General features: G+C 53.1%; 1 protein-coding gene across 5 annotated transcripts; it reads right to left on the bottom strand.

The window, feature by feature from the left end:
• Positions 1-259: 259 nt before the first annotated feature.
• On the bottom strand, positions 260-24,903 carry Klhl26 (kelch like family member 26). Of its 5 annotated transcripts, XM_031340113.1 has the most exons (5): positions 24,731-24,863; positions 24,280-24,456; positions 23,777-23,880; positions 4,806-4,988; positions 260-2,533 (listed from the first exon to the last, which is right to left on the bottom strand). In XM_031340113.1, the coding sequence occupies exon 5, from the start codon at positions 2,527-2,529 to the stop codon at positions 952-954; it is 1,578 nt and encodes a 525-aa protein (XP_031195973.1). In that variant the 5' UTR covers positions 2,530-2,533; positions 4,806-4,988; positions 23,777-23,880; positions 24,280-24,456; positions 24,731-24,863; the 3' UTR covers positions 260-951. The 5 variants fall into 5 exon arrangements, with proteins under 5 accessions (XP_031195973.1, XP_031195974.1, XP_031195976.1 ...); XM_031340114.1 differs by lacking the exon at positions 23,777-23,880; XM_031340116.1 differs by lacking the exon at positions 24,280-24,456 and having other exon boundaries at positions 24,731-24,838.
• Between the last annotated feature and the right edge of the window lie 2,721 nt (positions 24,904-27,624).

The raw sequence follows: 27,624 nt of genomic DNA on the forward strand, positions 1-27,624 counted from the left end.
AAAAAAAATGAAACAAAACATAAAGATGAGAGTTCAGGATTCAAACAGTCAAACAAAGCAGGGCCACTATCTTGTGAGTCTGCTGGGGCTCACGGCCATAGCACCTCCCACCACCCCACCCCACCCCACCCCACCCCAAGGTGGGCCAGACCTGGGAGCCTGGCTCTCTTCCCAGGCCACTTGGCACAGGCCACCTCACCTGAGGTGGCTTTGGTGGTTTCTCTGCTTTTGTGGGTTTCCTCGTTTCAGGGCTTTGTGGCCCTGGCTGGCCTAGAACTTGCAATGATTCTCCCTCATTAGCCTCCAGAGTATTGGAACAGACCACACAATGCCTCACTTGGCTCTGTCTTCTTATAAAAGCGGGTGGCACAGGCAAAGAATGCTGGGTTAACTGGACAGGGAGCCTTTGGGGATGCTCCGGAATCCACAAGTCAAGTGGGCCAGGGAGCTTGGTGGTGAAGACATGGCTGCATCTGTCACCTGGCAGGTGCCTCTGGGACACCCTCTGGCTCCTGCATCCTGAATGCTGTCCAGGCACCAGAGAGCTGATTTGCAATCTTACTCATCTGATTGTGTGCAAGCATGTATGTTCCATGGTGCCCACATGGAGTTCAGAGGGCAATTCTGAGGAGTCTCTGCCTTGTGGATCCCATGGCAGAAATCCAGGCTAGGATTTTAGACAGAGAGTTTAGTTGGGAGACAGGAAGAGCTGTTCCTCCCAGGACTTGGTGTCTGACGTCCACAAGCTTCTATCTGTCTGGCTAGGGATGAGGGAAATCAAGCCCTAACCACACAAGGCCATGCAGAGACGCCCACCCATTGGGCAATGGCTGCCACGGTGCCCAAACCTCTGGGGCCAGATCTCTCTACTGACTTGGGGCTGGGAGGTAAGGACCCCCTGGGCTGGGTGTCTGATACTTGTGGGGAACACAGCCAGACCAGGATCCCAAACTACCTCCCATGACCTGAGCGGGGCAGCAGGACGGCAGCACAGGCAATGCCTGCGAAGGACTCCGGGAAGTGCAGGTCTCTCTCCCACTCATCTGTCTCAGTGTTGTACACCTGCACAATGCCTGTGACATTGTTCAGCCTCCAGTTGTAGCCACCCACGATGTAGATCTTCCTCTCCAGCAAGCAGCAGCCAGCTTCCGACTGACCAGCTCGCATGGGTGTCACACTGGTCCACTGGTCGGCATCTGGCACGTAGTATTCCACAGCCAGCACGTCGAAGCAGCGGTCCACGTGGTCCATGCGACCACCTAGGGCATAGATGCGGCCAGCAGCACCCAACATAGCGTGTAGCACACGGGGCTCACGCATAGGCGCCCTGGGCTCCCAGCGGTCGGCTGTTGGATCATAGCACTGCAGCGCCTTCTTGTCCTCTGCTGAGACGCCATAGCCACCTGAGATGTAGAGCCGACCAGCAGCTGCGGCACCCGCATGGCCCCAGGTGCGGCGCTTGAGTGGGCAGGCAAAGTCCCAGCTGTCACGGCGTGGGCAGTAGCGCTCCACAGATGCCAGGCTGCCCGCGCGATTGCGGCCACCCGTGGCATACAGCAGCCCGTCCAATGCAGTGAGCTGGAACTGAACGCGGCTCTCATGCAGCGCCCGCAGCCGCAGCCAGCGATTGCGCTGTGGATCATAGCGGTAGCAGGCGTCCACAGCGCCCTCACCACTGCGGTGCTGCAGGTGCTGGCCACCTGCCACGTACACGAAGTTATCCAGCACAGCCACGCCCGCGTGGCTGCAGCCCAGCTCCATCTCTGTGAGCTCGCGGAAGTGGCGGGCCCCGGGCTCAGGCAACTGGAACACCTTGCTGCTGACAGCTCGGTCGCTGTCCGTATAGGGTGTGCCTCCAAAGGCCACCAGGGACGCTACATCAGAGCGCACGGCAGTGCGTGGCGACTGCATGTCATGCTGGCGACAGGGCAGCACGTGGTAACTGAAGGCCTCCAGCAGGTACTGGCGACACAGAGCATCATCCAGCATAACGTCGAGTGTCTGCACGCTGTCCACCAGCTCAGCGGGTTGCATGAGCGGGAAGCGCACGTGGCGCAGCACAAGGCTGGCACGGGCTCGACGGGCCGGATCGTGCTGCAGCCAGCGCACAGCAGCTCGGAACAGGTCAATCTCCGCGCAGCTCTGCAGCCGGTTGCTCTGCAGAAAGAAGACAAGGCGCTCGAGTGGCAGGCGCAGAAAGTCCTCCTCTGCTGCGATCTGCAGGAAGTGGCGGAATGTGAAGGCATCTACTGACTCACGCAGTGATGTCAGGCTGAACGTGGTAGCCATCTGGCCAATGTGCAGGCATGTCTCTACACTCATGGCAGCTTTCAGGAAGTCCTCGCACAGCTCCACCACCGGCAGCATCTGCAGAAACACGGCAGCACCCAGCACATCCTGCACACAGTCTAGGTCCAATGTCACCTCAGCACTGTAGGCAAAATCGATGATGTGACGTAGGCCACGTGCAGACACACCCTGCAGCTGGATGACAGCCTGGCTGGCCTCACGCATGCCACCAGTGAACATGGCCCTGGAGGTGGGAACACACCAGTGAGCAGGGCCAGCAGAGAGCCAAAGCTTGTTCTGCTCTCACCCCAGCTTTTCTGACCCTGTGCAGCTGCAGGGGAGCCAGCTATTACTGCTGGCACCTCTGCATGGGGCCCCAGCCCCTGAAGGCTAACTGGTCAGTTTCTTGAGGAGGTATCAGTTGCAGATGCACAGCCACCTTGAACTCCAAGTCAGGGCCAGCCTGTGCTTCCTGCCTACCACCAGAACCTAGGATCTCTTCACTGCCTGTCTGCAGGCATGACCACCTGCCCCAGCCTAGAACCTGTGAAATAAGGGTCAAAGAGTCTGCCCTACTTCCCCTGAGCTGCTGCGAAGGTCCCCAGAGGTCACTGCCCACAAAGGGCTGTGTCCATTACTGCTGTCTACAGGGAGAGGCCACAGATACTTGGCCCAGGCATGGCCCAGCATCAGCAGAGTCCTCAGTCTATGTGAGACCTTTGTTAAGGCCTTTGGAGCCACATGGCAGCTGGTGGGGGAGGGGGGGGATGCAGACCCATGCATGAGAGCTCTGGAAAGGCTTGGGGTCAAATCTCAGTTTCCAGCAGGAAGGAGAGAACTGAGTTGTACTCATAGGGTCTGTAGGGGTCCCTTGGTGACATTCTCTAACATTTTACAGCAGCCCTCACAACTGTGAGCAGGCCTTCCTGCCAGAGAGGGAGGAATACCACCCATCACCAAAGGTGACATCCACCCTATAGTGGTCTGCTTGATGCAACCTAGACTCAGGTCACAGCAGGAGTGAGGCCATAGGTGTCATGGAGGTGCTGCCATCATTCTGTGGGACAGCATCCTGGGCCTCGCTAGGACCATGAGGAACAGCTCTTAGCCCCAGCCCCTGCCTGTCCCCCAGAGTCCCCACCAGCCCTTGGGCACTTCAGTGAGAAAAGAGGCCAGACCAGATGACAGGATGGAGTTTTGCCTTTTAAGGCCTCATGGGCTACATTGCCAGAGCGGGGGTGCCTTTAAAAGGCATTGCTGACTGGGCTGCCCACCCGCCCCCAAATCCAGAGTAAAAATAGCACTGATGCCCCAGTTGGCTGCAGCAGCTCCCCATAACAGCCTCGCTGGGCCCCAGGGAGGGCCACTGGGCCTAGAGGGACATATGGCCTGATATGCGCACCCAGGTAACAGTGGACCTGGAAGACTTGACCCTCTTAGAAGGAAGGTCACAGCTGGGGAGGAAGGCTTAGCACAGGTCTCCAAGGACAACCATTCCAGTTCCCACCCTCGCTGGCAGGGGCATCCCCTGATGAGACAGCTCAACTGGGCCCTTAGTTCTGGCTCAGTTCCAGGACAGGGAAAAGTGGACAGACCCATGTGTCTGTACATGCCTGGGGCATGATACAGGGGAGCCATAGTGGAGATAAGAAATCTACCTGGGTTCCAAGAGCCACATGCACAGACACTGCAGGGCCTGATCCCATGTCCCTCCAGTCTCTCAGCTGTCTGCTTTAGTGACTTGGAGGGGACACCACAGCAGCAAGGGGCTCACTACTACTTTCTCCTTGCTGGGCATGTGTGGCATCAATGCCTGGCACACAGCAGATGTTGAATGAAGGCTTGGGAAGGGGGAGGTTGAGGCTGGGTTGGTAGAGCCTGCCTGAACAGGTGTGCAGCCCCAAGTGTACTGTTGCAGACCTGTCTGCCTAGCACTGGGGAGGTGGAAGCAGAGGATCAGGAGTTCATGGGCATCTTGGGCTACACTGTGAGTATGAAGCTTAGCCTGTACTATGTGAGATCTATCTCAGAGAAAAATGAGTGTGTGGGGGATGGGCAAGAAAGCCTCCAAGATGGCTCAGGGGGTGGGGGCACTTGCTGCCAAGCCTGACTACCTGAGTTTGGTTCCCAGGACCCATACAGTGGAGGAGAAAACTCAATGCCTACAAGATGTCCTCTGACTTCCATGTGCACATGGCACACATGTGCCTTCATCCCCACTCACCATCATATGCACACACAAGAAAATGAAGTAAGAAAAGTGAAGGAAGAGAGGGACCCTCTCCGTGGCAGAGTGCTTACTTAGTGTGCAACAGAACTGAAAAACAAAAAAACCTTAGAAAGCATCAGAGGTCAGGTGTGCTGGCACAGCAGAGGATGGAGCAGCAGCATTTTGATTTGTGGCTAATCCAAGCTATGCAGCAAAACCTTGTCATTAAAACAAGAAAGTGGCTGCCACATAGGTCCCCAGTGAATGTGGCAGAGGTGTCAACTCAAGTCCCTAGGGCCAGGCTTACCTAAAATAGTCACTGCAGGCGGCCAATACAACTTTGTGCGCATGGAAGGCTTCACTGTTGACTGTGAGGACCACATCGAGCAGCTGGCCCTGTGCACGGAGGGCAGCCAGGCCTTGCAGAAGGCCAGTGCTGTGGCCAGCTGCAGAGAAGGTGCACTTGAGGGCCCCATTCCTGTCGGCCAAGCTGCAAGGACAGCAGAGGAGAGACGGCTCAGAGACCTCCAGGTGGACACACACACCTACACACAATGACATGGACAACACTTGGAACTGTAATACTGAGTGGCAGGAGCAGCCAGGATAGACACCCACACACAGGGAAGGATGCAGGGTAGAAGGCCAACAAGTGGAAGGGGAGGAGACCATTAAACACACAAGGGTCTTCTTATGGAGAAGCCCTAAAACCAGGCAGAGGCCAAGCCTATGCCACCCAGGAAATACTGTAAGATTGTCTACAGTAAGAGCCCTACCTAGAATCCCCAAGTAAGGGGCTGGGGGTGTGGCTTAGGGGTGGAGTGACATACCTTTCATCCCCACACACTGGAAATGGACACAGGATTCAGGTTATCCTCACTAACAGAGTGAGTTTCATGAAAGCGTGGGCTGTGTGAGACCTTATTTCATAGAACACAAACAGACTATGGTGGTGCACACCTTTAATCCCAGCACTCGGAAGGCAGAGTGATTTCTATGAGTTACAGGCTAGCCTACTTATTGTACAAATGGGGTCCCAGAGTGCTACACAGTGGGGCTGTCTAAAACAAAACAAGCCCAAAGTCAAGCACATCTTCATACTCATTCGTGCTCTGTCTCCCATCACTCCCTGTCCTGCCCACCAGCCCATGTTGTTCCCTTCAGTCACCTGTTACTGAAGCTCTGCACAGAACACCCTCACTGTCAGAGGACAGGAGTGGGCAGTGCTGCTGAGTACCTCTATCCAGCCTCCCCAACACAACCCCTACAGAACTAGAGACACCCCTCCCTCTCTGCTGAGCGCTTGCTCACCTCTGTCTCTGTCTCCCTATCCATCCCAATCTCTTGGGACTGTCAGCTCTTTTGGGACCTGCCCTTCCATTCTTGGGCCAGGAATGTGGGGCACTGGGCTTCTTGAGAAAAGAGAGGAAGGAAGGATGTGAGATGCCTAACCACCAGACCCCGAACAAGGAGCTATCAGAGGCTAGAGCTGCTCCATCTGCACGGAGCCCTGACTCCCACCATCCCTGGCCAGATGCCCAATTTGGATATCCTTCTACAGAACCCCAGGCAGGGGGAATCAGGCATTGCAGGGCCGGGCACTGGTTGATGAGGTGGTGGGTACTCAGACCCAGCATAAGAATCGGTGATGGGGCTGGAGAGATGGCTCAGTGGTTAAGAGCACTAACTGCTCTTCTGAAGGTTATGATTCAAATCCCAGCACCCATATGGTGGCTCACAACCACCATGATGAGATCTTACGCCCTCTTCTGGAGTGTCTGAAGACAGCTACAATGTATTCATGTATAATAATTTAAAAAAGAGTCAGTGATGTTATGAGGTACAGGTTACCCCATGTAGGAAGCCATGAGTACTTAGGGTGGCAGGAAAGCAGATTTGGGGACTGGCCACCACTGCAGGGTACCTGGCTGCTGGGGTCAGAGAGAGGAGTACAGGTAGACCAAAGGCTTTTCCTGAGGTCTCTCCTGGGCCAGGTGAGATCAGCACCCACCTCCGTCTTCTGGGCACAATGGCATTCTGGCCAGGCTGCTGTGGCAGTCCAAGGCCCATGCTTCTCAAACCCACAACAGACTTGGGACTCAGAAAGGCTGGGAGATATTGCAACATCAAGGCCAAGGGCCACCTTTATGCTCCACAGACAGGGCACCACAGCTTCCTGTGGCTTGGACTGTTAGACTCCTGATGATATCCTTCATGAGCCTGCAAGGGACTGGGGACACTGACATACTCAGTGGCTATATGGAGTCTGTGTAACAGGGCCAAAGGTCACACAACACCCTGGCCTGGCTTTGTATCCCAGCTTGGGCTGGGGCATGCAGGAAGAGATAATGAGCCCTGAGGGCTGGGTGGAGTTTGGAGCTGGCAACCCCCACTGCTGTTCCACTGAGAGGGACAGAGATGCTCATGGGGCTGCTGTCTGTGTCCATGGAGCCTCCCTAAACAGGGCAATGTATGTATCTGACCCAGGGGCCTGTCAGGGCAGAAGTCACAGACTGACAGCCAGGCTCAGATGTCATTGTTGGGAGGTAACAGCCTGTGTGACCCTGTGGAACCTCCCTCTCACAAGACAGAGGTGTTTCTCCCTCCTGGGGAAGCTGGTTAAAATACATTCCTGTCTCCCCAGCCCATGGGGTTCTGAGGCAGGAGGACTGCTGCAAGTTCAAGGTCATCCTGAGCTGAGTACGAAACAAAACAAAACAAAACAAAACAAAACAGCATTCACAGTGGTCCCGAGGGTAAAGGCACTAAGTTTATCTCCTTAATCCACTGGACACTGAGAACCCATCCCCGCAAGTTGTCCTCTGACCTCCACACATGGCACTCATTCCCCCAAATACATGTAATAAATAATAAAACACCAGAGATTCACAGCTTGGGGACCCCAGAAGAACACTGTCCCTACAGCAGAGACCTTGGGTCTACATGATTTTGTTTGTTTGTTTGTTTTTTGTTTTTTTGAGACAGGGTTTCTCTGTATAGCCCTGGCTGTCCTGGAACTCACTCTGTAGACCAGGCTAGCCTCAAACTCAGAAATCTGCCTGCCTCTGCCTCCCAAGTGTTGGGATTAAAGCCATGCACCACCACTTCCCGGCTTGGCTCTACATGTTAAAGGCTGGCATAAACACCATCTTCTACTGGGTCCCCAGAGTCACTTACAGCTGCAGGCTATTGAGCCCTGAACAGCTGTTGAACAGCTGAACCACGTTGAACCCCAACAGCTATGAGATACAGCTTTAAGATACCACTCAAGGGAGCCTGCCAAACTGTGTCTTAATTGGCCACAGGACGGCCATGACCTCTCAGGCAGGGCAGTGTCTTGGGCTCTCCTGGAAACCTGCACACATGGGGCTGACCAGGTAAGATCTCTTGAAGGTTCTCCTCTTATCTGTGTCGTTCATTCATTTATTCATCCATTTGTGCATATGACCCTCACCTTGTGATTTCACAGGCTTTAGGAGGAGCAGGGGAAACAGGACATTTGTGTACACCCCAGACAGGACACAGAGAGAGACAGTATGGTGACAGTGGGGCGATCAGCATTGCCAAGCACCTGTCCACACAAGATACAGGAATGGTCTGGGAGAACAGACATATCCTCGGGGCCACTGTTGATCCTGTGGCAGGGATAGCATTCATAATGACGGGCCAGGCATACAAGATGGCAGAGCAGGTAAAGGTGGTACATATATTTTACTGCAGCACTATGAAGGCAGAGGTGGGCAGATTTCTATGAGTTTGTGAAGCCAGCCTGATTTACAGTGAGTTCCAGGATGGCCAGCGTTATACAGAGAAACTGTGTCTTGAAAAACTAAACATAAGGGCTGGTGAGATGGCTCAGTGGGTAAGAGCACTGACTGCTCTTCTGAAGGTCCTGAGTTCAAATCCCAGCAACCACATGGTGGCTTACAACCATCTGTAGCAAGATCTGATGCCCTCTTCTGGAGTGTCTGAAGACAGCTACAATGTACTTACATGTAACAAATAAATAAATCTTTAAAAAAAAAAAAGAAAGAAAAACTAAACATGAATAAAATAATAATAATAATAATAATAATAATAATAATAATAATAATAATGAAAAACAAACAAAGCAATGCAGGGGCTGAAGAAATGACTCAATGGTTAAGGGCACTGGCCCTTCTTGCAAATGACCTAGTTTCAGTTCCCAGCACCCACATGGCAGCTCACATCCATCTGTAACTCCAGATCCAGGAGATCTGACACCCTCTTCTGGACTCCACAGGCACTACACACATGTGGTGCAGACATGCAGGCAGGCAAAACACGCATGCATTAATAAGCAAACAAAGAAATAAATGAAGAATGACGTAGAAGCTGGGAACTGAGAGTTAACAGGAAAGGAAGCCAGGCCCCTCAGAAGCAACAGAAAGGAAGGAAGCTCACCTCCAGCAGGGGCTCACTCCTTTGTGGGCATGATGGCTGCACACAGCCAACACTTGGAATCTGTAGTCACAGAACCTGTGACCCATGGACAACAAAACCCATAGAGACTTAGCTCCCTGCATCATAATGCCTTATGTGCAACTTCTCCCACCCTTCCCCACATTCTGTCATCTCCAGATGACACAACACCTAGCGTGAGCTACATGCAACATGTGGCTGTCATAGTGCATTGGTGAGGAGTAACAAGAAAGGCCACTGCTGCTTAGCTTTCCCAGTGCCCAAAGTGCCACATAGAACAGCGATTGCCAGCCGTCTTCCCCAGGGCTGGATCCTGCACTACACTGACCTGCCAGCAAGATGTGGGTCAGCAGTGCAGTAGTTGGGTGAGGTCACAGGGTGAGCAACTGCTCTGATTGATCTGGTGCTGGCTCCTGGGAGGGCACCCATGCAGGTACTCAAACCTAGCCAGAAGCCCTTTGCCCTGTGGGGCTGAAGCATGTTCCTGTGTCCTGTTAAACACACATGCTGTCAAACTAACTTCAAGATGCTTCCATTGTAAGCTCTGGGATTAGCACTGCTCAGCCAAGGCTACAAAAACTGGATGGCAGCTAATGCAGACTTGGTCAAAGTGCTCAGAATAAGTGACTAAGTGCTGAGCCCTGCAAAGGACAACGATACCCTACCCTCTAGACATAGGGGACACTGTGGGTGGAAGGGGACAGAAAGAATGTAAGCGCTGGAGAGAGGGAGGAGGGTTGTGCCATGTTGTCCTTGGCATATGGCATGGGACTGCACTCAGGAACTTCCCTGAACAAGGACAAGAGCAAGCCACCAGGCTCAGCCAGCATTCCAGCAGGCAGCATTAACTGGACTCTGTGGCATGCACACACACGTGCACAGACACACACACACACACACACACACACAAAGGAGAGGACACAAACATGAAGCAGTGCATAGAGAAGTTGAGGGTGCATATGATCATAGCACATATGAAATTACCAAAGAATCAAAGGCTTTTTTAAAAATGAAAACCTGTGTGTATGTGGTGTGAATCCATTTTTCTTCAAATACTGTCTACCTGTGTTTGCTTGCCTGAGAACATAGGCACTAGGACAGGGAGGTTCATGGGGTCTCTTTCATAGGTGGCCATTGCCACATTTTCAGGCAGCAGGGAGGCATTCAAGAGCCCAGTTTGTGGGAGCCAGCCCAAATCCTCACCAGTAAGGACAGCCTAGGAGGGCAGAGGAGCTAGATGGGGCACTGCCTCAGGGAGGAAGGGCCTAAGTGCTCTGTCTCCCTGAGTCCTTTGCTGTTATATTTCTTGGGGGAAAAAGGTGAGGGACCCAGAGTTAATATGACTCAATGAGCAAAAGCACTTGCCACAAAGCTGACAATCTTTAGGGTCCACATGGAAAGAAGGACAGAGACAATGCCCACAGGTTATTCTATGACTTCTACAAGCACACCATACCATATGTATGCACGCGCGCGCGCACACACACACACACACACACACACACACACACACACACTGGCAGGATAAGTAAACAAATATAATTAATTTACCCAGAGAGGTGACCAGAGTTTAGGATCCACAAAGGAAGGCAGAGGCAGCACACATGGCCAGGCAGCAGGGAGGCACTTCTGATCTCTGCAAGTCCCTGACACGGCCACTCTGTCCCTCCTGGCTGAGGAGGAGCCTCTGCTGTGAACCTATACACCTTGGCTAAGCCACCCTGTAGAACTCTAACCCCCATAGTTGAGAGAAGTGCAGCTCAGCCAGGGCTATGACTAAGGTCACCTCTGCCAACACCAGGACCAGCACGGGAGGACCCATTACTCAGAACAATTCTAGACAGTGGGCGGCTACATGGTGGGGCCCCATGAGCCAGTCCGAATCTCCAGACAGCCACTCGAGTCATGGTGGCCGGCCCGTGAGTCATCAGAGTCAGTGCGTCAGCAACCCCGAACCGGACAGTCTCCAGAGGCCACTCACCACCCACCCTGGCTGTACCCTCAGCCTGGATTTGGCCTTGGAGTAGCCTCACATTCCATCTCAGGCCTGGCCCAGGCCCAGCTATCCTGCCATTCTCCCTCCATGATTCCTCCTGTACTGCCCAAGCGACCCAGGCAGGGTCCAAGTCTCTGCTGGACACAGGCATATGTCAGGCCATCAAAGTGTGTAAAGCCCTGGGTGGGTGCATGGCCCTGATGGGACCACATGTTTGGAGACCCAGGTGTGGGGATTGCTACTTGAGTTCCCATCCCCCACCCTACAAGGGTTTTTGCCTCCAATTCTGTTCTAGGGACATCGTGTCAGATCAGGCAGCTAGAGAAAGGGCTCACAAGCTCAGCCACACCAGCTGTAGCAGGCCACCCTAGTGACCAGAGCCTCACGAAGCTGGAAGGGGATATGGCCCTGGCCCCCACCCATCCGCTGGCCTTGTCCTCAAGGCCATCTTTGGCTTTCCAAACCCCAGAACCATTCTTCTCAAAATGTTGAAAAAAACAGGCAAGAACAAGAAGGAATTTCACGGAAACATTTCTTTGGGGTTTAGTAAAATCCGTTCCCACCCCCACGAAGAGTGAAGCTCGTTGCCTCACACACCCTGTTCTGACGCTGGTCCCTGCTCCCCCAGCCCAGCCACTTCTAACTTTCAAAGCCAATTTCACTTTTATTGTCCATGTGGTTCGCTGAAGCACGGCACAGCTGGCTGGCTCACACCCTGGCTGCGCTGCTGTCTCACCCTTGCTCCTTCAAACATGCAGGTGGGGGACAAAGCTTCAGGGAACACTACAGTATCAGGCTGGTCACCTCAGATCAGCAACAGGGCCCTGGAATATCTCCAAGACCATTCCCAGAGAGCCTGGATGGGCAGGGATCATACAAAGACCTGGGTGGTAGGCAGGACAGTAAGCAGAGTGTCAACAGATGTGGGTGTCAGAGACCTTGAATGAGGGGAGCTCAGGCTGGAGCATGGTGGCCCAGGACCTCATCTCAGGGTCCTCAGCCATGCTAGGACTACCTCCCTGACCATCCTCAGACCCTTCCCCAGGGCCCTGCACCTCCCCCATGAGCTAGCAAATGTCTTTCTTTTTAAAATGGGGAAACTAGCCGGGCGGTGGTGGTGCACACCTTTAGTCCCAGCACTTGGGAGGCAGAGGCAGGCGGATTTCTGAGTTCAAGGCCAGCCAGGGCTACAGAGTGAGTTCCAGGACAGCCAGGGCTAAACAGAGAAACCCTGTCTCAAAAAAACAAAAAATAAGAAAAATAATAAAATAAAAATAAAAAAAAAAATGGGGAAACTAAGGCTCAGGGACCTCTCCTAGCTTTGAGTACCTCATCTTCTTGTCCATACAGTATTCTGTTCCCAGCAACATCCCACTGGCTCTGGACCCAACTACCAAGACAGGAGGTGTAGAGTTCTGGGGTCCAGCAAAACCACCCCTGTCCTGTTGCCATGGTTACCCAATGTTTCCCAGCTCTGGGCACAGCACTCCAACTACAGGATCAACTCACTGTGCTCTGGCACTTCACGCCAGCCAGAAACATGCAAGCCAGCAGCCCCCACGCTCACTCACGTCAGCAAACTCTCCCCTGGGATTCTCCATGGCTCCTGGCCCACAGCCTGTTCTACAGTGGCAGCCCTCTCTTTTGAGGTTCATCTCTAATGTCAGGGGGAACAGCAAGGTACCTGCTATATAGGCTTGCTCCAGAATGGCCTGTGGCAAAAGACAGCCAGAATTTGGGAGGGGTAAGCAGAAGCCAAGAGGCCACTGAAGGTCCCCAAACCACTGACAGCAAGGGAGAAGCCAGAGACACACATTGCTGGAGGTGGGCCACAGGTCTGAGGCAGAGTGCTAGCCTAGGATGAGCCAGGCCTTGGGGCCCAACCTTAGCCACTTAAAAGACCAGGCTGGACCGTCACTGCCGCCATGCTCAGCAAGCATCTTCTCCACTGAGGTGTTGTTTGTGAGCTGCACCTGAAGACAGCCTGAGGGGCAATGGGACAGCCGGGTGCGAGTGGGAAAGAGGCTGCCTGTGTCACACTGGCCTAGGAGGTCTTCCTTGAAGGAACCAGCACCAGATTCCCCAAGGACTCCTGGAAGGTGAGGGATGTTGTTCCCACGTGCAGGTCAAAGGTGAGCCCAGCAGCCCTGCTCATTGTCTCCTTGGAAAATGGGGGAGGTAGGGGCAGTTGAAAAGCACTAGTTTGTGAGATGGGTTCTGAGAATGAAGTGCTAGAGGGCTAGGAAGCAGGCTGCTCTGCATGCCCATTTCTGGCAGGTCATGAACCCATCTGAGGATCTGGCCACCCACTATGAGCATAAAGACTCACAGCCAACGCCAAGCCCCATACTTGCCCAACTGCCGACACTTGGTCACGCTCTACAGAGGCCCCAGGAGGATATGGAGTATTAATATGCCAGCTTCCTGAGAAGTGTTAAGTCCTCTGTCCACAGCCTCTGTCATCTGGACTCACAGCTGGAGCACAGCACTAGGTGTCACCATAGGGATATACCCTGCAGGGTGTGAGTGGGACCTGCAGACCTGACTGTGGCTCACCAGTGGCCCAGGAACGCTGAGGAAACACTCTAAGACGCAGAGAGGCTCACACTTTCTGAAGAACACATAGCAAGGGAGAGAATTCCTTACCAATTCAAGCACTTGCTCCCCCAGCCCCAGACAAAAGGTCAGGACATCACTGAGATGCAGCTGGGAGGCTCCAGGCTCCAGGGCTGGGTCCACTACCCAAAGCCCAGCTGAGCTGGGGTATGGAGCTCAGGAGCCAGTGGGGACAAAGCATCCAAACTTCACCCCAGAGGACCCCACTAGGCAACCTAGTGCCTTCATGAGGAATGGTGGTCCCTGCAGATGAGGGAAGGGCCTGGCTGCCAGGTCCCTGGCTGCCTGCTTTCCTTGCTGCTGGTTCCATTCAGAACTTCAATCTCCTTCTCCTAGCCCGCCTCCCCATGGCTGAAATAGGAGCTCTGGGAGGCCAGCCAGAAGGGCGCTTTCTCTTGCCACATCCTGATGTCTACCCCCACAGCGAAGGAGCCTTGTCACATTAGTGACCTGGACAGTTGATGGCAAGGTAGAGGAATGTGAGGGATGGGTGGAGAGATGGAGGAGAGGGCAGGTACATGAGTGCTTTGGCTGTGTCTCCAGTGTATGTCCCTGTTTCTAAGCATGGCCTCTACAACCTCACATCCGTACAAGTGGTCAGCTCCTTCTGTGTGGACCCTCACTACTCTGCACTCCCAGAGGCCCCCAGTGAACCCCACTATCCCACCCCCACATGCAGTCAGTCTGCTGTAGTCCCCTTCATATCCCTGAGAGGCCCAGATCTTGGAGCTCTCTCACACAGAATAAAACCCACTCAAGAGCCAGCTGTCCTTAGCAGCACAGATGGGGCAAACAGTGCTTGCTAGGACACCCAGGCCACCCCGGCCTGCAGAATCCTAGAGCTTCGGGACAAAAGCAGTCTGGTACCTCAGCCCAGGACCCCTAGCCACAACCCTGTAGCAAAACTCTTCATTTTATAGATGTCTAAATCACCCTTTCTGGCTCTTATGCATGTTTTCCTGGGATGGGGAGCCCAGCTCTTCCCCTTTCTGGCCATGCATTGGGGATCAGGTAGACCAGCTCCTTGCCTGATCAATCAAAGCCTCCTGGAGCCCTGGCTGTGATTGGTGAGAGGATGAGGGGATTGCCCACCTAAACCAATCAGAACCTTCTCTGGAACTTTTTTTTTCCTGACAGGGTTTCTCTGTGTAGCCCTTGTCCTGGAACTCACTCTGTGGATCAGGTTCACAGAGATCCACCTGCCTCTGCCTCCTGAGTGCTGGAATTAAAGGTGTGTGCCACCACGGCCTTGCATTCCCTAAGACTTAGCTCTAGATGGAAGCGCTTTCCCCTGTGGAGTTGCAAGGCTGGAGGGAACACAAGCCTAGGCCAGGAAGTGGGCAGCGGCTAGGGAAAGGGAACAGATTCTCTGAGACTTCTCCATGCATGCCTGTGTGTCTGTGCACATACATGTGCCATGGCACGCATGTGTTCACTATCTGGATCCAGGCAGGGCAATACGGCAAAGGCTGCTAACCACTGAACCTTCCCGCTATCAGGCTTGTTGTCTTGAGACAGAGCCCAGTTACATAGTCAAAGCTGGCCCAGAGCTCCGACATCAGTGCCCTGCTCCATCAGTTTCCAGCACACTCCTTTGAGACAAGGTCTCTCACTGAACCTGGAGCTCAGGTGGTAGCCAGCCAACAGCAGTGTCTTCTTGTCTATGCCCTGCAGTGCTGAGTTGAAGGCAGCCCACAGCACCATGCCTGGGGCCTACATGGGTGCCTGGGACTAAACTCAAGTCTTCAGGCTTATATAAAAGGTGTCCTGCCCTCTGAGCCATCGCTCCAGCTTCCCTTGAGCTGTTGGCTGAGGGCAGTAGCCGGCTCTCCAGTTCTCTCAGTCCAGGAAGCCTTCTCACAGCAGAAGCTTCCACTTCCCCCAAATCCTGCCACCCTGTGCTTGAAGCCTCCCCAGCCCACCCCCACTGGAGGCAGCTGCCATGTGTGCCTGCTGAGCTTCCTAGGTGGCCAGGGTGAGGAGGCCAGGCTGCTGGTGGTGAGCAGTAGCTATGCCAGGACAGCTGGCTCCACTCTGGCCACTGAGACATCCCAGAAAGGTCAACAAGCTGCCAGCACTGACCCACACCCTCCCAGAGTGGCAAAAGCTGATGGGAAAGGGGCAGTGGAATCTATGCAGTGATTCCTGTGAGCAAAGGTGTGTGCGTGTGTGTGTGTGTGTGTGTGTGTGTGTGTGTGTATGTGTGTGTCCCCATCTTGCCACACACAATGGGAGATACTGGCACCTAAAGAGGGATATAGGTAGGAGGTAGGGTGTGACCAGCAGCTTTTCCTTAGTGCAGCACACAGAGCAGCTGAGGGGGGGTGGAGGAACTGCTTGGGAACCTCAGTGGCCCTCTAGGCGCCTGTCACCTGGCAACTACTCCACCCAGCCCAGCTCCAACCATCCGGGTAGCGGAAGATTCCGGGAGATCCCATGTCTCTACTCTAGCTCTCTGCTTTCAAGCTGGGCTTGAATTCTCCCGTCCCGTGGAGAGCAGGCTCCGGATATCCAGCCCAGACGCCCCGCCCGGTTCCTGGCTTTGACCCCTGTGGAATTTCATGGCTGTGGTGTCAAAAAACATCTTCAGCCTCGATCCTTGAGTGTCCGCCCCAGGCCCTTTAAAAGCTGGAAGGTCGTGCTCTGCAGGCTGAGAGCTCAATCCCTGAAGCAGGAGATGCTGAGACTCCTACTGCTCCTGGGCACAGTGGATCCTCACAGTGGATGGAGCCCAGTGTCCACCGGGTCCCTGTGAGGAGCAGCACAGGATGCGGGAGCGCTTCTGGGAAAGGCTGCGCAGGAAGGGCCAGACCCAGGTTAACAAGTGTTAAGAGAGCCAGTCAGAACAGCTGCACAGCGGCTACCAGAGCAGGGGGGGTCCATCGCCTGGGGACCCCACAGCCCCCACCTCCACTGCAGACAGCTGAACAGCTCAGCTGCCTCCACTTTCAGCTAAGGAAGGTTGTGCAGGACTGCTCTTTCTACTGACCTCCTAGACCCCGTCCCCAAATAAAGGATGGAGGATGATGCATCTGCCAGATAGCCGCTCAGTATCCATGCTGGCTGCCAAGGTCCTGCCCTCAAGTTCACATGCCTTAGAAGACATAAGATGTGACTGGGCAGTTTGGGGATGCATAGGCCTGTCATCAGCTAGGATGCTGGGAGGCCTGGCAGGTGTCAGACAGCTGTGTGATCTTAGGAAGATCTTTCTGGTCCAAGTTGGAGACAATATCAGGCCAAAGGCTTGGGCGGGGTAGCTTAGCGAACACTTGCTGGCTGGCACTCTGCCTTGCATGGCTGCACACTTCTTTTGAATGGAATGACATTCTTTTTCTTTTCTTTCCTTTTCTTTTTCTTTTTTTTTCTTTTTTTTTTTTTTTTTTTTTTTTTTTTTTTTTTTTTTTTTTTTTTTTTTTTTTTTTTGTTATTGTTGTTTTTTCGAGACAGGGTTTCTCTGTGTAGCCCTGGCTGTCCTGGAACTCACTCTGTAGACCAGGCTGGCCTTGAACTCAGAAATTCGCCTGCCTCTGCCTCCCAAGTGCTGGGATTAAAGGTGTGCACCACCACTGCTTGGCCTGGAACAACATTCTTAAGGATGAAAGATAGGTCTCTCCTCAGGTTCACTGAACAAAGAGAGCCCCAGAGGCCTTTCTGGAAGACACAAGATTGACCCAGGCTTCATGCTACCTCTGTCCATGAGTCACTTGCAGACAGCACAGCTCAGCTACTCCAAGCCAGAGTCTTCCCCTTCCACACACCCTGATAGATAACACATCTCCATCTCCCAGCCCTCAGCTGGGCAGAAACCCAAGAGCCTTTGCTCCCCCGAACCCCCACCCCCGCTCAGTGCAGCAGAGCACAAGTACCATGCGCCCTTGGCCCCAAGCCCACTCTGTCCTAGGCCCAGAGGTCTTCAAACAGTAGGATGAGTGGACCCTGCTCTGACTGCCTCGGCCCACACCTGGTCTACAAGCACACAAGAGGCCATCACAAGGATGGTGTCAACCAAACTGAGAAGCCAGGAGTGCTAAGACTGGTGTGTCCACCCCCTCTGGGCCCCATGGCCCCTGAGCCATCTCATTCCATGGTCACCTCCATCCTTGGACTCGGGTGTGAGGAGGCAGGGGATAACCAGGGTTAGGAAAGGGGGCAGGAAACTGCCAGGACTTCCACGCCAACAGGGCACCACCCCACTAACAAAACCTTTCTCGGGCCAAGCATCAGGCCTTAATCCCAGCACAGAGGAGGCACAGGCAGGTGGATCTCTATGAGCTCAAGGCTAGCCTCATCTACTTAGCAAGATCCTGGACAGCCAAGGCTACATAGTGAGACACTTTCAAAAAAACAAAACAAAACACCCTTTCTTGTCAGCAACTATGCCATGCCAAAGAGCCTGTCTCTGAAGCTCAACGCTACCAGGCTGCCACAGTCCAGCTGCAAACCAGCCAGTCCCCTGCATGTGTCCTGCACGGCTGCAGCATAGGCTCCTGCACCCTGGCTCTAGGAATCCCTGTGTTAACCAGAGGCCAGCCAGGGCCCAGGCACTCACCTGTACTGTACTGTACTCCACAGGACACTATGACATGTGCTCCCAGAGCCAGATCTCACATAGCCCAGTCTGTGTGGCACTCTCTCACCCCACCCCTATGCCAAGTGCTGCTGTGCTCGCAGGTGCTCCTCACTCATAGTACCTCCTACTACAGTGTGGTGTGTGACACCCAGGCACCCAGGGAGCCCTGTGGAGAAGCAGGCAGGACCATAGGATGGGCAGCATGGCCCATGTACAGACACAACACCTAGCCCTCCCATGCCTATATGACTCCAAGGGGCCAAGGGTGCTGGCTTTTCAAGTAGCCATGTCTTGCCTGCCTTCCCTCTGCCTGGCCACAGTGACTCCAGAGTCTTCCCAGCACTGAGAATGACCAAACTCCTTAAAAGCACTGGCCTCGTCAGAGAAAATCAAGGGATAATTAGACAAACCCAGCTCACTGGTCAGGCTGTACCGTGACAAACCCTTTGGCTACAACTTTCCATGTCCTTGTCCTCCAAATGAGGCCAGGGACCAAGCAGAGGTGGCAGGTCTCTTATGGTCACATGACACCCCTATCTTCACAGCCCTGGTGGCTAAGACCTCAGCTCTCTGGAGGAGAAGCTGGCCCAGGCTTAGCCTGGGAGGAGGTCTCTCAAAGCAAGTGCTCTTTGTTCCCTGGGCCAGGCTCTGGGCCCCCTCCTCTCTGCCTGCCGCCAGCCTGGTGGCCACACTGTCTATTGAGCTTCATTCAGCTCAGACATTATGACAGGCTCCTCTAGGCAACAGGGTTTGTTGCTCCCGAGAGATGAGGGAAAGGAAGCCAGGCTTTTTCTTCTCCCGTAGTCCGGAGAGAAGTCAGAACAAACAAGTTACATAACAGAAGGGACAGTGTGGGCAGCATGGCCCTGAGCTGTGTCAACATAACATGGTGGGGAACACAGATGTTACCCCCAACATGGCCAGATGACACCAGTTTTCCTGGGTAGATGAGGGCACCGCCTGACCGGCTCCAGAGAGGGTGACACAGTCAAGGCCAGTGTCCCTGCTCCTAGGGACTTCACTGTCTCCCCAGAAAGACCTGACCTCATGAAGGGATGTGGCCAGGCTGCAAGTTGGAGCAAAGAGATACACTCTGCATGCCAGGCTCCTAGGACAATAGCCCAGGGCAGGCACTGGCCACCCACAAGGCCCTTTGAAAGAGGACAATCATCAAAGCATACCAGGTAGTGACTAAGATATCACTAGGTACCACAGAGTCCCACTACCATGCATAGCCTCATCACTCCACACACAACCCTACTGGCCTACATCACACAGGACAAGTTCCAAAGAGCCCCGAAGACACAGCAGGGGGCAGGGAGGGTGTGGACTGTTCCCAGCAGACCAGCTTTCTCTCAAAGAAGCTTCCCTGGCAGGCGGGGCTTCTGAGGGAATGTGTATTGGACAGAGTCTAGCACAGCATCCACACAGCTATCCTGCCCTGGCCTTCTGATAATGCTGTGGGTGGACACTGTAGGTCAGCCCCACCAGGGGTAGAGCAGACACTGTCCCCCAGCTCTTACAGAAGAGAACCAGACAAACCTCTTTGCTTATAAATTTCTAGACTCCATTTTGGCTCACTTTAGTTTGTTTTGGGTTTTGTTCTTGCTACTTAGTATGGAACCTAGGGCTTCCTGAGTCCTAAGCATGCCCTCTGCCACTCAACAGCCCCTTTGGGGAGATTCCCACTCCATTCCTTTCCTTCCTTCCCGTTTGTGTCTCACTCAGCAAGCCTGGAACTCACTATGTAGCACCAGCTGGCCTCAAATTTGAAACAATCTTCCTAAATGCTGAAATTACAGATGTTGGGGCAGTACCCCTCTCAGCTGAGATACTGTTACAAACAATGTCCACCAACACAAAAACAAGCAAAGACATTCAGCAGGTTATGACAAAATAAATAAAATGGGGATTAGCCATGTAATATAGTATTATTTGATCATGAAAAGGGATGAAACACTGATCTATGCCACAATATAGATACACCTTGAAACAAAAGCAAGCTGAGAGGAGACAGACCAAGGAAGTGACATGTTAGATGGGAGAGGTGTGCGAGCTGTGGTGGCACACATCTTTAAGCCAAGATACAGTGTAAGTTCCAGTACAGCCAGGACATAGAGAAACCCTGTGTCAAACAAACAAACACCCAAAACAAGCCAGATGGTGGTGGTGTACACCTTTAATCCCAGAACTCAGGAGGCAGAGGCAAGTCGATCTCTGAATTGGAGGCCAGCCTGGTCTATAGAATGAGTTCCAGAACAGCCAGGATTACACACTGAGACCCTACCTCAAAAAAAAAAAAAAAAAGACTGGAGACAGAAGCTAACAGGTTCTAAGCTAGCATGAACTACATAGCAAGAGCCTATCAAGAGAAATGGTGGAAGGATAGAGGAAGGGAAGGAAAAGGAGGCAGGAGAGGAGAAAAGGACAGGGGAGGGGAGGGATTCTGCCATCTCACACCATCTCATCAGGTGATTCCACAGGCAGGAAGCAGGAACTACCAGGAGGACAGGGGACAGGGCCCTATGGGATATACAAACTCGGGCCCTATGGGATATACAAACTCGAGTGTATTTCTGTGGATATGTTAAATGCCACAGAATTATCCACTGATAAAAGGTAAATTTTATGTTACACAGTTTTATTTCAAACGATTAAAAACCCATGCAGGGTTGGTGGCGCACACCTGTCATCCCAAAACCACAAAGGAAGAGGCAGGGAGCTAAGGAATTCAAGGCCTGAGCTTCATGACACTCTGCCTCAAAAAGAAACAAAATTTAAAAAAATCAAGGGGCCATGGAGATGGCTCAATCAGAAAAGTGCCTGTCACACAGAAAAGTCTGGATAGCCAGTGCCCATATTTAAAAAACAAAAACCAGCCAGATATAGAGGTGCATGCACGCAACCTCAGCATCAGGGAGAGAAGACGGATTCCATTACGGAATGGCAAGCACGGGCTCAGTGACAGATCATGTCAGAAACACACACACACACACACACAGATAAAAACCTCTCCAGACAACTGCCACAGGGAGGAGGGAGGCGGAGGAAAATAGAAGGTGATACTTGACTATGACCTCTGACCTGGCATGTACATGTATACTACATACACACACACACACACACATAAACGCCAAGAGATTGCTCAGTGGGTAAAGGTACTTGCTGCCAAGCCTGAAGAGCTGGGAGAACTGCCATCAGTAGTTTTAGCAGTGACCACATGTGCACAGCAGGACATGGCCACTGGGGCAGTAGTGGTGTGGCTGCTATGGGCATAACCAACCACTGTCTGACTCGACACATCTACAGCTGGAATCTCAGTGTAAAGCCTATGTCTGGAGAGATCATAGATGTGGGTGAGAAGCATTGCTGTGGTTCTGTTAGATGGACCTGATGGACCAGTCCAACCACCTGCTACAGAACCGTTTGTGCCTGCAGACAGGGCAGCTGGCAGCTGTGGCTAGAGGAGCTTCTCTTTACAGTAGGCGGCAGTGACTGTGGACCCATAACTTGTCAAAGCACTGAGAATAAGAGACTCTGAATGCTCAACCCCAAATGGGACATCTATCTCCCCTGCCAGGGCTTGTGGACCATCATGGACAAGGTGCAAAGAATGTAAGAGCCGGAGCTGGAGAGATGGGTAAATGGTTAAGAACCCCGTTTTTCCAGAAGACCTGGGTTGGGTTCCCAGCACCTACATGGCAGTTCACAACTCTAAGTCTAGAGGGTCAGCTGACGTCCTCTGACCTCTAAGAGCATTATGCACAGGTGGAGAACAGACATACATGCAGGCAAAGCACCCATACACAGTATATAAAAATAAAATCCAAGCTTGGGGCATGGTGGTACACAGCTTTAATCCCAGCACTGGAGAAGCAGAAGCAAGGGGAGGCAGAGCATTCGAGGCCAGCCTGGTCTACAAAGAGAGCTCCAGGACAACCAGCACTACACAGAGAGACCTAGTCTTGAAACACAAACAAACAAACTTCTAAAAATAATTTTTAAAAAGGGGGGTAGGGGTGGAGCTGGAGAGATGGCTTAACAAAGTGCCAGTGCTCTTAGAGAGGACTCACATTCCACCCCCAGCTCCAACATGGCGGCTCACAACTCCACTTCCAGGGAATCCGACACCGTCTTCAAACCTCCAAAGGCAGCAGGCACATACAAGGTGCACAGACATATGCAGGCAAAACACTCTCAAACATAAAATAAATAAATCTCAAAAAGTAATCAATAAATGAAAAGACTGAAGTAGGCTGGGTGTGCTAGGCAAGGAGAACACTCTGTTAACACAGTACTCCCAAAGGCAAGAGGATCGGGAGTTAGAAGCCAGCGTGTGCTGAACAGTAAATGTCAGGCCAATGCAAACTGTGGTCAAACAACAACAAAACGAAAACCTGGGCTGAAGCCAGATCAGCAGTTTAAGACCATGCGCTGTTCCAAGTTTGGTTTCCAGCACGCATGATGGGCAGCTCATAGGTAGAGCTCCTATCAGGCCCATTCTTCTGGCCTCCGCGGGCACCCACATACGCATGGCATAACACCCACAGACACACGATACTCATGATCACATTTTTTAAAATAAATGTTTAAGCCAGGTGTGCTGGCACACACCTTTAGCACCAGTACTCTGGAAGTAGAGGCAGGCAGATCTCTGTGAGTTTGAAGCCAATCATGTCTACACAAAGTGAGTTCTACGACAGCCAGGGCTCTCCAGAGAAACCCTGTCTTGATATATAAACAAATAAAAAGTTACATCTTTAAAAAATTTACCCTAGGGATCTGGTCAGCTGTCCCCTTTTATCTGGCCCCTAGGCCCTGCCCACTCATTCCCCAATGACTCCATGATCCATCCCTACTATAGTCCTTCAGTCCTGGCCCACCACCGCCCGGCCAAGTTTGTCAAGCCCCAATGGGCTGCCACTCACTTTTCTGGGGCCAGAGCTCCCAGTTTCTGCAGTTGCTGATGGCCTGTATGGAGTCCCTGCTTTGTTCTGACCTCAAACTGAAGTTTCCAGCTGCTCATCAGCAACTCTGGTAACAGGCAGGGTCAATGCCTCCTCTAGGTGGTGGCAGGGCTTCCCTAATCAGCATCATCCCTCCAGTCCTAAGGCATCTTTCTCTGCCCTGAGGCCCTGCCTGTAAGGACCAACTTCATCCATTGTCATTAGGCCCAGTGCCCTAGACTTCTGTTTATTCCCAAACCTTCGAGAATGTGATTTCCTCCTGTATCTCCCAAGGGTGGTAGCTGTCTCAGGGCAGGGGGTCCTGGCTCTGGACCCCCTGTGTGAAAATGGAGGGTGTGAGTGCTCCCTAAGAGAGTTCCCTAAGATAGGTGCTCTTCCCCCGAGACTCCGGATCAATTCACAAAAGTGTATTATTGCAACAGAAAGTTTTTGAGTTCAAGGTTGGCCTATGCTATACAATCAGTCACTATCTCAAAAATAGGGTGGGCTGGGCAGTGGTGGCACACGCCTTTAATCTCAGCACTTGGGAGGCAGAGGCAGGTGGATTTCTGAGTTCGAGGCCAGCCTGGTCTACAGAGTGAGTGCCAGGACAGCCAGGGCTACACAGAGGGCGGGTAGGGGGCAGGGCATATGACCCAGCAGCAGAGTCCTCACCTAGCACGCACCACAGGAATAGTGATGCATACCTGTCTTCTTGATCCTTAGGGCTGAGGAAAGATGATCAGCAGTTTGATGTTATCCTCGGCTACATAGCAACTGTGAGACCAGCCTGGGCTATATGATTCCTTGTCTTGAAAAATCAAAATAATATAAATATTTAAAAATACCTGTCATCTTTATGCAAATTCCCAAGTTCAAGGAACCCACCTTAGGAACTGACCAAGAAAAAGGGTGACCTCATTTAAGCAAGGGTGAATGTGGCCCCAATATCTGAGGGCAAGACCTCCAATCCAATCGTTTAGACTGAGGGAAGGGGGACTGAAACCCTATGAAGGGTGGAAGGAAGGGGGTCTTAAAGAACCTATACTCTTGAGACCCCTTATCTTTTCTCACAGTGCTCAAACTCCACAAATACATCCCGACCTCTCACAACCCCTGGGACTCCCTGGCCATCAATGATGGATCTGCTGGGGCCCCAAGATTGCCTCAGTGTCCCCTCTAGACACGCCCAAGTCCCTTGTTCACCTACCAGGCCCCTGGACAATTTTCTGACAATCAGAACCTGTTGAGGTCTCGCGGTGGCTTCAGTGTCTCCCCAGACATATCCAGGCCCCTAGGTGACTGGCTTCAGTGTTCCCCTCCAGACATGCCTAGGCCTCTTGCTCCCTGCCAGGCTCCTCCTACACGACTCCCTGTCCATAAGGACCTGTGGAGGTTCCCAGGTGGTCTCAGTGTTCCCTTCAGGAACGCCTCGGTTCCCCGCCGGGCCCCGAGCTCGTTGTGCAGCTTCCCACGTCACCTTCCCAGAACCCCTCCAGCCCCGGGCTCGCAGCTCCTAGGAAGCCGGGCCTCAGCCTGTCCTCAGGCCTGCGCCATAGCTCAGGACTTTAGCAGCCTGGGACTCGGAACGTCCACGCCCCCGGCGGTCGCGGGTCGGCCCCGCCCGAGGAGGTGCATGCCAACAGAGGCGCGGGACTCACCTGCTCGGGCGCTCGGGGCTCTGACTAGAGCCGCTGCTGCCGCCGGACTCCGCCATCTTCCGCCGCGCGCCCGAGCGATGGGGCCGCGCGCCGATCGGGAGACCAAGGCCTGGGCAGCGGGCGGGGCCTCGGAGAGCGAGAGAGGGACTCGAGTAGTGGGCGGGGCTTGGTGGAAGGGGCGGAGCCTGAGGAGAGCAGGTCGGGGGAGAGCGTCGAGTAGGGCCGAAGGTGTGTGGGCGGGGCCTGAAGGACCAGGGGCGGGCAAAAGCGGTAGGCTGGGATTGGGGCGGGGCCTTGAAGAGAGGTGGAGCTTAAGACCCGGGAGGGGTGCAATGAGAATTCTAAGCATAGCCTAAGGAAGATGGTGCCTGAAGTGGGGGTGAGGGTTGAAGAAGCCATGGCCTGAGGATCTCTGAGGGAGGGGTCTAAGGAAGGTGATTCAGGCAGGACGAGACCTAAGAGGGGCGGGGCCTACGGAAAGGCGGGAAGTTATGTGGCACACGCCTTTGATCCCAGCACTTGGGAGGCAAAGGCAGGTAGATTTCTGAGTTCGAAGCCAGCCTGGTCTACAGAGTGAGTTCCAGGACAGCCAGGGCTACACAGAGAAACCCTGTCTCAAAAAACTAAAAAAAAAAAGAAAAAGAAAAAGAAAAAAAAAAAGTTATGCGGGAGAAAAGGTTGGCTCCAAGGTATGGCAGGGCCTGAGTTTGGGGAGGGACAAGGCTTGGCTGTGGAGAGAGAGGCTGGAAGACCTATGCGGGAAATGGAACCAGGTTACTTCTCAACATAACCAGAAAGGGGAAGGCGGCCTGAGGAGCATTCTTGGCGGTAGATATATGCTGGACCAGAAGAAAAGTGGAGGAGGACTGGAGCCGCCCCTAGAGGAGGGAAAGGAGCCCAGGATGATGAAGGGAAGTGTCTCGTTTGAGAGGGGCGTGGTCAGCGGAGGGGTGAGGCTTAGGTCCTTACTGGGCAAAGGGAGGGATGGGAGGGCCTTTTAATTAAGAGCAGAACTAACTGCTGAGAGCATACGTCTGGTATGGGAAGAGGGCCGAATCCATGTGCGGGCGGGGCCTGGGCGGGGCCAGGGCAGGGAGAGGGAAAGGGACTTGGGCGGGGCGGGGCTAATCATAATGAGGGGGCGTGTCTGGACTGCAAGGATTGGAGGATTGGGAGGAGCCTTGGTATGAGAGGTATGAGAGGCGGAACCTAAGAGGTGTAGGTCCAGCCATGAAGGGCGGGGCAAACAAGGTGTGGGCGAGTCGGCGCGCAGATATGGACGTGGCTTATCGTGGGCAGAAGCTTGATGGTTCAGATGGCATGTTCTGATGAGTGAGGGAACAAAAGTCTCTGAGTGCACAGACCCTTTTCACTAGCACCGTGCCCCGAGCCATATCCCTTTCCCAGCCTGAACCCAACCCTCTGACTTCCAACCCCTTGCTCCAGCACATATAGGTAAGCTCAGACCCTCCTGCCTCAGACCCTAATATCACTCTCAAATGCCCATCCTTCTGTATCTGCCCCTCATACTCTAGCTCCCACTCCCCAGATCCCTGCCTAAGAGACACACGCCAGCCTCCACACTCTCTGCCTCAGGCACTCTGTAGACTTTCAGCCCTCAGCAGTGGCTCAAAGACCCATGTCTGTGCAAGACTTTCTTTTCTTCCTTTTGCTAAGACTGCATCTCCTAGGCTAGCCTGCAACTGTGATCTTCATCATCCTCCTCCTAAGTTCTGAAATGACAGGCATATGTCACCACGCCTGGTTGTCTTTTTTTTTTTTCCTGTCTTCTGTTCTTTCTTCCTCTCTCCCTTCTGTTATTCCTCCTTGTTTGGGGCTCAAAGGATAAATGATGGCAATGCTTGAGGTGCCTGGGTGCCTACGACCTTCCACGCCAGAGTCTTGGCTTATAGTAGATTGAAATGCCTTAAATTTTCAGATGGCTAAGCAAGGGCCAGCTAGACAGCTAGGAAGTACAACTCCTTCAGGTAAAAGCAAAGACTAGCCACCAAAAGTGGCACCCCAATGCCTGCAACACCAGCCCTCAGAGGCTGAAGCAGAAGGATCAGAAGTTCAAGGTCTCCCTCACCTATACAGCGATTACAAGGTCTGCTGGACTGCCTGTGGCTCAAACTAACAAAACAAAGTATGACCAAAGTCAATGAGACACAGTAGGTACTCAGACATTGTATAAAATACCCAGAGACGACACTATACAAAGGACAGACACCAGCCGTTGCTCTGTAAACAGCAAATGTGTTCCTGCAGGAGTCTCTGCAGTCCCCCGTGCTCTGACGACACACCCTTGTCCTCCCCAGGTCAGCTTTGTGAACTTTGGTTCCAGCTGCATTGTATGCAAGCTCAACCTGACTGGCAGAGAGAGAGGCCCATGCCTCTCCTCTCCATGCCCTCCACACATGCTGCCCCAATCAATGGTGTCCATATGTGTGCACATTTCACACTTGTCCAGATTCAACCCACATGTCAGACATACAGCCAGTCTAAAGAGGAGCAGAAAGGCACGCCTGGGAACCTCTCTGTGTGCCACCCTAGCCTCAGGTCCATTTAGATGCCTTGGGGGCTTCAGGATCATATAGCAGAGGACCAGGCAATGCAAAGATTACGGGTGTCTGTGAGCCACCACTTGAGTGCTGGGAAATGAACATGCATCCTCTGCAGGAGCCCCTAGCAGTCTTCATCACCGAGCTCCAAGCCCTTGAAATCCCTAGCCCTTTCATTTCCTCCATCCTTTCTTTCTTTTCTTTCTTTCTTTTTACAAGTTGATCTTTTTTTTTACAAGATGCTTGTGGTGATGCACACCTGCCATGCCAGCACTCTAAAGGCTAGGCAGGGGGAAAAAGCATCTTTGTGGCCAGCCTGGGCTATGCAGCTTC

Source organism: Mastomys coucha, unplaced genomic scaffold, assembly GCF_008632895.1.
Source record: "Mastomys coucha isolate ucsf_1 unplaced genomic scaffold, UCSF_Mcou_1 pScaffold22, whole genome shotgun sequence".
Taxonomy (NCBI): domain Eukaryota; kingdom Metazoa; phylum Chordata; class Mammalia; order Rodentia; family Muridae; genus Mastomys; species Mastomys coucha.